Source organism: Citrus clementina, unplaced genomic scaffold (genome assembly GCF_000493195.1).
Source record: "Citrus clementina cultivar Clemenules unplaced genomic scaffold, Citrus_clementina_v1.0 scaffold_9, whole genome shotgun sequence".
NCBI classification, from domain to species: Eukaryota; Viridiplantae; Streptophyta; class Magnoliopsida; order Sapindales; family Rutaceae; genus Citrus; species Citrus x clementina.
The window spans coordinates 9,936,357-9,946,291 of NW_006261964.1; the positions used below are offsets into that span (position 1 = coordinate 9,936,357).

The 9,935-nt window shown below is 32.0% G+C and overlaps 1 protein-coding gene and 1 long non-coding RNA gene across 2 annotated transcripts; one reads left to right on the plus strand and one right to left on the minus strand.

The window, feature by feature from the left end:
* Positions 1-984: 984 nt before the first annotated feature.
* On the plus strand, positions 985-2,277 carry LOC112100315. The gene is made up of 3 exons (XR_002906651.1): positions 985-1,405; positions 1,499-1,604; positions 1,957-2,277. It is a non-coding gene; the product is annotated as an uncharacterized LOC112100315 (long non-coding RNA).
* A 200-nt stretch (positions 2,278-2,477) lies between these two features.
* Positions 2,478-3,928, minus strand: LOC18032251 (uncharacterized membrane protein At1g16860). Its single transcript, XM_024186040.1, has 3 exons — positions 3,699-3,928; positions 2,928-3,083; positions 2,478-2,582 (listed from the first exon to the last, which is right to left on the minus strand). Exons 1-3 carry the CDS (start codon positions 3,780-3,782, stop codon positions 2,478-2,480), a joined length of 345 nt encoding a protein of 114 aa, XP_024041808.1. The 5' UTR covers positions 3,783-3,928.
* Positions 3,929-9,935: the final 6,007 nt, after the last annotated feature.

Consider the following 9,935-nt stretch of genomic DNA (forward strand, 5'->3'; position numbering starts at 1 on the left):
ACGTGACGCCTGTCGCACATAAACGCAGCACCTATCCCACTTGCCTGTCTCACCAAATTTCATTTATGTTTCGAAAGCCATAACTTGAGCTATATATGTCCGTTTTAGGCGTATAATATATCGTTTCGAAGCTTACGACGAGACAAATCAAATTCAAAATCATGTACTCCATAAAATTTGTGAGTTTATGTGCGACAGGCAGTGGGACAGGTGCCTGTCGCACATAAATGCAGTGCGTTTATGTGAGACATGCACCTGTCCCACTTGCATGTCTCACTTGTTCTGAACTTCATTTTTTGTCCGATTTTTCTGTGTTTTCAATGGTTTTTCTTCATTTTTCAACTCAAACTAAGTACTTTAACAAATCACATTGTTTTATAAATGAAAAATAACAATATTTACAACAAAACCCACTTTAATTTCGAATTTAGTTGATAAAATTAATAGATTAAAGGTTTACATTGTATAAGAGCATAAACTAATTTTAAGAAGCTCTCACATTGATAATTATATATTCGATTATGCAATTGATTTATCGAGAATGATGAAGTTTGTTGAGAGTGATGAATGTTTGTTAAGTTGTTGAGGAAAATCCGTATTTACTTTTGCTGGAATTGAAAAAGTGGCATGCCTTTGTAAATTTGATGAAAGTAACGAGGGTAATGTAGTCCAAATATAGGGTATTTGGCTAATTATGATAGAAAAAACTTTGGGGGGTTAAAGTTGAAAAACGCAAAATTTTTATGGCCATTTTTGTAAATTTCCCAATTTTAAATATGTATTATGAGAGGGCAAATGCTAAGTTACAATTATTGTAACTTACATCTCATGTAAATCATACAAAATATTTTAATTTGGCCAGCCATAAATTCCCTTGTTTTTTTGTCTAATAAACTAATCACATCCTTTTTGGTTTGGTTTAAGATTTCTTTATTTGTTTTGTTGTTGATTGAGATCTGAACACAAAACAAAAACAAAATATTAAAAAAAAATGAAAAATAGTGTCAGTGAATCAGAGTGATATAAAAGTCTCTGTAACAGAGATGATGCAGTGGACAGCTCCGTACCAGATTCCATACCATTCGCTATCATCTATCTGATCGGCGAAACAAAGTCTCTCGCTGCACTTGTCCTTGCATGGGAAATTAATAACAGTTAACAGAGAGAGCCCTGTTTCAAACAAAATCTGCAAGTTTTAATTTGCATTTCAGGCTCTCTTTCTTGTTTTCTTCTGCTTATATTGAAGCTGTGTTTTGAATATTTGAAGAGCTGTTATGTTGTTATCAGATGTTATGGCAAATGGTAAAAGGGTTTTCTCTTATTGGTGTTAAAGTTGCAAACTTTGAAATAAAAAAGAGGTTTTTGGAGAGATTGAAGTGTTGGATTTGAAAGCCATTAGCACAAGGTAAGGGATTTTTCAAAAAACTATTCTTGGTGCTTTTCAATGACCCTTTCGCTTAAATTTGATTCTTATAATTTTGGTTTGCTCATTTTGCAGCATTCCGTAGAAGCAAAATCAAATCTTTGAAGCTTGGAGCGGTCATCTCTCAGGACTGAAAGAACCCATTTGATCAGAAAACAGAAGAAACCACCAAATGAAGGAGGTTGACTTCTTTCATTCATTCAGTGGTCTTGACTTGGATCAGATCCTTGCATATGATATTTAAACTTTGTGCATTTCATTTAAATTTTCATGGCATGAATAAAATTTTCGGTTATTCTTTTGTAAAAGTAGTAATGAATGAAATAACGACATAGAGCATTCATTATGCCTTGTTTGGTTGGTTTCCTGCATAAATCGCAACAGTTTTATTGCCCCATTTAATTTCTCGTTTTATCCAATAAACTTTTTTAACTTCTTACATCCATTATGCACAAATCAGGCATAATAGTTTTCCTTAGCAGTAATCAGTTTTTTATTTCATAAAAGTGAATCTATTATTCTTTTTATGACAGGAACCGGAATCACCTTACTGCACATCAGTAAACGAGGAAAATGAGTTCCTTCTCATGCAGAAAAATGATGCACTTTGATGGAATTTCTGAGCTTTAACTCGCAACTTGATAAAAGTCCCTTATATAACATTAATCGTAGTTAAATGGCTACTTCAGTTAGCAATGCTATTTTGATTTTTTGATTATGCCAATGTGAAGTATTCCTTGTAGTAGTTGCGCAATTTTGTTGGTGTATCAAACCTTGATTCAATTAAAGCTAATAGATGTACTCTTTTCAGGCTGCTAACTGTTGCAAAGCCAGAATTAATGTTTGCAGAAGAATGAAATAATAATGCCATTTGAAATTGACATTATACACTTGTACAAATATTTATGCTTAGGAAATTAACTGACTGTTTCCATACAAAAATCCGATCTGCAACCAGCAACCTTTATAGTAACAAATCAAAATCTGCAACATTGTCATCTTTTTGAAGATGTTACAAGGTTCTATTTTCAATAAAATCAAATTGAATACATGCTCAACCACCTAATAACAGCTTTGATATCAAGAAAAGTTCAAAAAAAAATTTAGCAAAACGCAAGGCATCCAGCCATCTTACTCCGAGCATGAAGGTCTGCAAAACCTGAAATTTCAATAAGAAAGCAAATTTTCAATTTAAATGCTTAACTTACGACTAATTCTCGCTAATAACTTTTTGAAAATACTAATAGATGAGTAAAATGTACAACACATGAAGTTATTTTGGCATTTTCATAACACGGGAGGTTATTACATCCACTGAGACTATCAATAAAATAACAACATCAGCTATAATGGTTGATGCAGCCACAAAAGCACTAACCTAGGCCAAGAAATTGGATGACTCGTGTTTGCAACAGACATGGAAAAAAAATTGAAGAAAACATGAGGGATTGTTGATACTATGTGTGGTGTAGAGTTCAAAGTTGTAGTCGAAGAACTTACAAACCTCGCAATATGCTAGACTCCACTGACAGCAAGATTTGTTAACGTTCACAGGCTTGAGACCCAATCTTCTGTTTTCATGCAAAAGAGTTGACGTATAGATACATCGGGTAGCCTTTTCATATGAAGATTCCAGGGAGACACTCCCACATGATGCTAACTGAAATTACCAGAGCAAGAAATGTGGTTGGCATTCCATTTATATCACTGACTTAATAATTAGCATATCATGCATTCACTAATGAGAGCAAAGGTTAAACAAAGACAAGTAAGCAAGATGCACCATTCATAGTTATAGACAGAGACAAAGCAGCATAATGGATTTCTTCAAAATGTAATAAGCCAAGTTTAAGCTGATTTCGAGTTTCACCGCTGCAGTATGATTTCTCAATCAAACTATCAATAATATTGACAGAATTTAATTTGGTATCTGGGGCCTGTGAATGGTGTAGATGATTATAGACTATTATAGTGCAACAGAACAGATGGATTCGAAATCCAAAGTCACATGATATATACATAGATTTCAGTAACATAACAGCAATTAAGAGAAATAGAGTGAGTCCACAGCAAAACCTTGTTGCACAAGGGCGTAGTAAGCATATATAGCCAAATCCATAGTCCTAAAATTAAATTAAAGAAATATTTTACCCAAACAAGTGGCAGCTGAGTTGATTGGTTAAAAAATTAAAGAAATGATACCAGTGCTGGGAAGTAAAAAAGAAATATATTGCTAATTTGAATTAAAAGATAAAGAAACGAAAGGAGAGCCCATCCCAGTAATCTTAACAAGCTGGCCATGAGGTGCGAGGCGTGGGAGACAAAGAGGAAATTTTGAGAGATAGCTCGAGAATGGCATTGTCCAATATCGAATGATAAATCGAGAGAGGGGAAAATAATGCAAGTCTCGTGGCCTGCTATCGACAATTCTTCCACTTTCTACCCTTGTAATTGCATCCCCCTCTCACTCTTCTCCTCTTCTTTGGCTTTCCTGCCCTTCTGTAATTCAACGGCGGCAGCAGAGCCCTTCTGTAATTCAATGGCAGCAGAGCAATCAATCGCCTGGGTTTGCCAAAAAGCATTCAAACCGTTTCATCCGGTATCCCATATCTTCAATTAACCAATTCAGCCGGTTTGCCATTCCAACTATTTTTACATAAATTTAATAATATCCGTTAGATCCAAATTCAAGATATCTGACGGTTTAAAATTAACTGATCGTATGTTACGTTGAACGTAACTTAGGGATTGCCTCTTGATACGTGTCTCCACCTGCTTTTAAACACAGTCACTACACCTGCTTTTAAACTCAATGACTTTGCGCTTGTTGATAATAAGAAATAACTGCAATCAGAGCTTGCAGCAACGTTAGGAGAAGTAGGACAACAGCACCAACAAAGGATATGATTGCCTATCGAGTGCTGAAATAATTGTGCCTCAACCAGGCCCTCAAGTTTTCATGACGTCGCCTCAACTCGATTTCTAAATTATAGTAAGTCTATATGTTATACGAGAGTCTCAGTCTAAATATTTTTTCTATAAAACTATTTTTAATCAACAAATATTGTATGGTTAAATATAATTTTTAAATAATAATTTTGATAAAATTAGTAAAATATTATATCATTTTATATTACAGGTGTCAAATCAAATTAATTTAATTTTTAAATTATAATAGTAAGTGTTTATCAAGTACAAGCTACAAATACCTAATCTCAATATCAAATAGAGCCGTGATCTTAATTGGAAGTAAAGTGCGGAGTGCTACAGGTATTTACTATTCTTGAAAGATTAACTCATTATCTAATTGTTGACTGTCTCATGACTAATTTTTTTTTTTTTACCTTTATTCACTTTGTCAATAAGCGTTTTCTCTTTTGGATGTGCATGTGTCATTTGAATTTAAAGATTACTCAACTATTTCAAAATAGTCTTATAGTGCATTTACTAATAAGTAATTGGAATGGACTGGAATTAAAATGGGTTAGAATGGGAATCAGAATAAATTATTTACTTGAGTTGTAGGAATCAGAACGAGATTCATTTCCATTGATGTGTTTATTTTGTCTTGAAATCGGAATGAATTATCATAATTTACTAAAATACCCTTTGTTAATTATTGTCAATTAGTGGTGGCAACAACAACAATAATAATATTATTTATTAAAATATTATAATATAATTTATAATAATTATTATTTATTAAAATATTTTTATAGTTATAATTTATTATTCATCATCATATCATCATTATTATTAATTTTATTATTTTATTAATTTTAATTATTATTTAAATCAAGGATAATATGAGTTTTAAAAATTTAGTTGAGGCGAAAAGGTCGTTTTTTGGAATGTAGTTCTAATTGCCAAGTTCCATTTAGGAATCAAAACTCTAGTAATAATTCTCAAATTTGTGGGTCCAACACTATTTCAATTTCGATCCTAAGCCAAAATTTTGTACACAAACACGTCATTACTTCCGATTTCAAAATCTTCATTTCCATTGCTGGTAAATAAACATACTATTATAATTTTGCCCTTTCAAACACTTCAAGAACATTATTTTTTTTTAAATCAGCATTTTCATAACTTGTGTGAAACATTTTGCTCCAGATGTTCCATTCCAGTTTCCAAGTAATTCAAAAAGCATAAAGTAATTTTAATTTTTTTCAAGATTTAAATGCATCTATTTCTCGAACAAAAATTAACCAAGAAGCTTCATATATTTATATTACAACGGTGCAAATATGGCTAGAAATTTTTTTTTTCTAATAGTGTTTAACAAAATTCAATAATTACTAGACGAAGCAGATTATTCAGACAACTCAAGATGGGTGGATAAAAATATTAAATTATAGAGAAAAAAGAAAAGAAAAAGTGCACTAAATTCCAATAGATCGTAAAAGGAAACATGGGTGCATGGGTGATTCCAACCAACCGAGAGATTAAATTGCAGTCGACATAGTTAAAATGCAATTCTGTTTCTGTTTCTGATTGGAGGTTTTCCTTTTCAACTTTAAAAGAAAAGAAAAAAAACAAGAAATATGCATGCATTTGATGTGGTCAAAAAAGGCGCCGAAAGGTTAATTAATACAATTAAGAGAATTAAGAGTTTTTAATAAATACTGAGTGATTAGTGATGGAGAAATTGAAATTTAAATGGATTAAAGTTTGGATACTGAGGTAAAATATTTTAATATTTATAAATTTATTTTATATAAAATTTCATAATTTTTGTTTTTGTTTGTGATTGTATGTTAAAATTCTTACAACTTAAATTTTTTTAATCTCTCGTCTTATATTTATGTCTAAATTTTTTTTTTTTAAATTTTTTTAATTGTGTATTTACTTTACTCATTAATTTTTTAACATTTGAAGGATCATAATTTTTTCTTAATATGATTATGCATTGAATAAATAATTTAACTGTTGATTGATAGTTAATAATCTAAAAATAAAAAATTAAATTTTATCTGCATACTACCAGCAAAAAAATACATGAGAAATTTTTGTAAGAATTCAATAAAATTCAGATGAGAATCCTGTTCCATATTTGTAACGGCAATATTTGTAAAACTAAGGCATGCATGTAACTATTTAAAACAATTATCTAATTTAAGTGAAATGGCACATCAAATACAGCTGACAAAATATTTTCTTTTTACTGACATAAAACGCGTGTCTCACAATAACATTGCGAGAGTGAGTCATAACACTGAGCATCGCACTCCATTTGATGAGTTATAGCTTTCAAGAAATTGGATTTATTTTTTTTGAGGACAAAAGTATAGTACAGAGATATTTTGTTCACGTCTAATTTTTTTTTTTTAATATGGAAGAAATTAGAACCCTCGGCATTTAAATTTTTTCATGGGATAAGATTTGATTTTTTATTTTTCTTTTTCTTTTTTTAAATATCAAAACAAACGGTTTTTGACAGTTAAAAATCTAAAACTTAGATATATGGATGTTAACTCTTAACTTCTATTTACGACTATTTTCAGTGTTTTAGGTATTGCAATTTTTTTTTTCCTTTATTCAAAACTCAAAACAAAGACTTCACCAAATTTAAATATAAAAAAAATCAATAGATCAGTTTTATTTTTTTAACTTTTATCATCTTTAGAAATGTTGATTCTCTCATTTCATATTCTCAAAATATTCTTTTTATATGATTAAAAAAAAAGGTCACTCAACCTTTGACCGGGTGGTAGATCGATATGAGAGCAACAATTTGAGTCTTTTATAACATTTAATGTAAAATTATAGTTTTAATTATTTGTCTGGATAAATATTTCATAAAATTTAATCAATTTGTTTGATTGTATGATGTAACTATCTGATAAAATATTAGTTCTCAAATAAAAAAAAGGAAGTCAAAGAAAATCAAAACCAATTTAATATAATTGTGATAATTGTTTGAGAAAGATGAAAAAAGAAAAAAAAGAAAAAGGAGATTAGGTGATTGATTTAGAGTTGCCGACAATATTAGATTTTTAGTTGGTAAAGAAAACGTATTTAACAAAAAAAAAAAGATTAGAGCTTTAAATCTCTTGAAATACTTAAATGCTAACATTAAAAAAAAAGATTAGTTAAGAAAATGAAATTAAGGAGAGATCCGAATCAGTACAGAGACAATGACTGATTATATAGAAAAATTGAGATAAAGAGAGATCCGAATCAGAACTGAGACAATGACTGATTATATAGCGTAAAATAGAAGTGACTAGGAATTAACAAAAACTTTTAATCAAACAAACAAAAAAGGGAAAAAAGAAAAAGAAAAAGGAGACGTGAACTAAATAGTAGTAGCGATTGCGTCAGTCGCTTCAGCTGGCTACCAGAATAAACAACACAGAAACTTATCTCCCGTGGGAGATTAGACGATGAATATTCATTGCCACTCTTTTGGTTACACTTTGTCACTAGATGTGAAAACGCTTAATTACGAAGGCATAAAAACCTCGTGACTCGGCGCCCCAGCCTAGAGGGAGGGTTCCCTTGCACCTGATTTGATCCGCCGGCTTGACTTGGCCCATTAGCACCATCAGATTCAGGACCCGTTTGAGCATTGTTTTGCTGATTTGGTGATTGGGAGTCCTCTGAGGAGGATGTAAAATTTTCCTCCATCCTCTCTGACTTTTCTCTAAAGGGTAAACTTAGAAAGGATCTCTTTATATTGGCTATCCAGGGGGACGCTGAGGGTCTCCGGGGCACTCCTATTTTTTCCATTTCCTCCATATATTTTTGGGATTTTGCCCTGGCTTTTTCCTGCAGTTCTTCATCAGACTGGTTTGGCTTATAAACAACTGTATCAGGACTTGTTATCCTGGGCTCTTCACTGGACTGGCCATTGTGGGTCCGTTTGCGCTTGCGCTTTGACTCTGATTGTTGTGGCCGGCGTAATTGGCATTGGCTTTGTTGGTTTTGGTCTGGAGATTCATCCTTTGATTTTGGTGTATGAGTGGCTTGGACACGTGTGGTTTCTGCTTGGGTTTCACCAGGCTTCTGCTTAGGAGAAGGGCCTTTCTCAGGACTAGTACCGCCCATGATTTGTTCTCAGCAAAATATTTGCTCAGTGTAAATGACTAGTTAGCTATATAGACTTGATAGAGAAGCATTCATGTTCGTGAAACTCCCTCTGTATTTCTTCTCTATTTCCGTGAAATAGATTTTATTTATAAAATAAATCGTGAGTCTGTTTTGTGACATGGCACATCAAATACAACTGACAAAATATTTTCTTTTTACCGGCATAAAACGCGTCTCATAATAACATTGCGAAAGTGAGTCAGAACGCCGAGCGTTGCACGATGAGTTATACCTTTCAAGAAATTGGATTTATTTTTTCTTAGGACAAAATTATAGTACCCTCTAAAATTATTCTTTTTTTTTAGTAAGAAACTAGGACACCCGACATTTATTTTTTTTCAAGGGATAAGATTTGGTTTATTATTTTTCTCTTTTAAATATCAAAACAAACGTTTTTTGAGGAGTTAAAAATCTAAAACTAAGATATATGGATGTTAACTCTTAACTTCTATTTACGACTATTTTCAGTGTTTTAGGTATTGCAAATTTTTTTTTTCTTTTATCCAAACCTCAAAACATTTTTTTTTTTTTTGTTGGCCACACAAACTTATTCATGATGAAACCTCTCAGGAATCGCGACAAAGGTGGGGATGGAACTTCTTCTCTACTTCCGGGAAACTTCTTTTCCACCGAAATGGAAAGAATTCTGATTTACAATCATGAATCGATGGGGTCGATGAGATTGATGTTTCATTGAATTTTCCAGCCGACAAGTTCTTGATTTTATGAGTTTTTGATGAAATTGAATGTTGACTAATTAATGATACAAAGAAGAGCCCATCGTCAAGTCTTTGGCATAAAGCGTGAGATAGAACAGGTCACACATCAACATCATATGTGATATAGAACAGGTCTATCAATGAAAATGTATTTGTAATATATCATCGAATTTTATCATGATGCACGCTGATTACACTTTGGAAGAAAATAAAATATCTACACCTAGTCACCTACTATAAAGCTGATTTATGTACATAATCAAACGATGCAAAAAAATAAACTCCTTGATCGGCAAGCCGCAACTTCCGATAGCGAGCCATGCATGGCACTGGATTGCTAATTTGGTTTGCTCCGGCCTGACTTGACCCGTTATTAGGAGTCGTATATTGTGAATTTGTGAGGACGTGCTCAATGAATCAATGCTATGAAATTAACTTTTCATTATATTTTACTTCAGAGTGGGCCAATTTCACTCTAGTACTTATTGAATGTACGAACTGATCAAATTCTTAATATTAGATTGAATCCATGGTAAAATGTATATGTTTCAACAAATATTCACACCTTTGGAGATTTAAAGTTAGCCATAAGCCTACACATTTTCTTGAATTATTAACATTTAAATAAATATTCACCTCCCCAATCAAAATCCATGAATTATTTGTTGTGCATAAAACAACAGGCCATACGCAGATAAAAT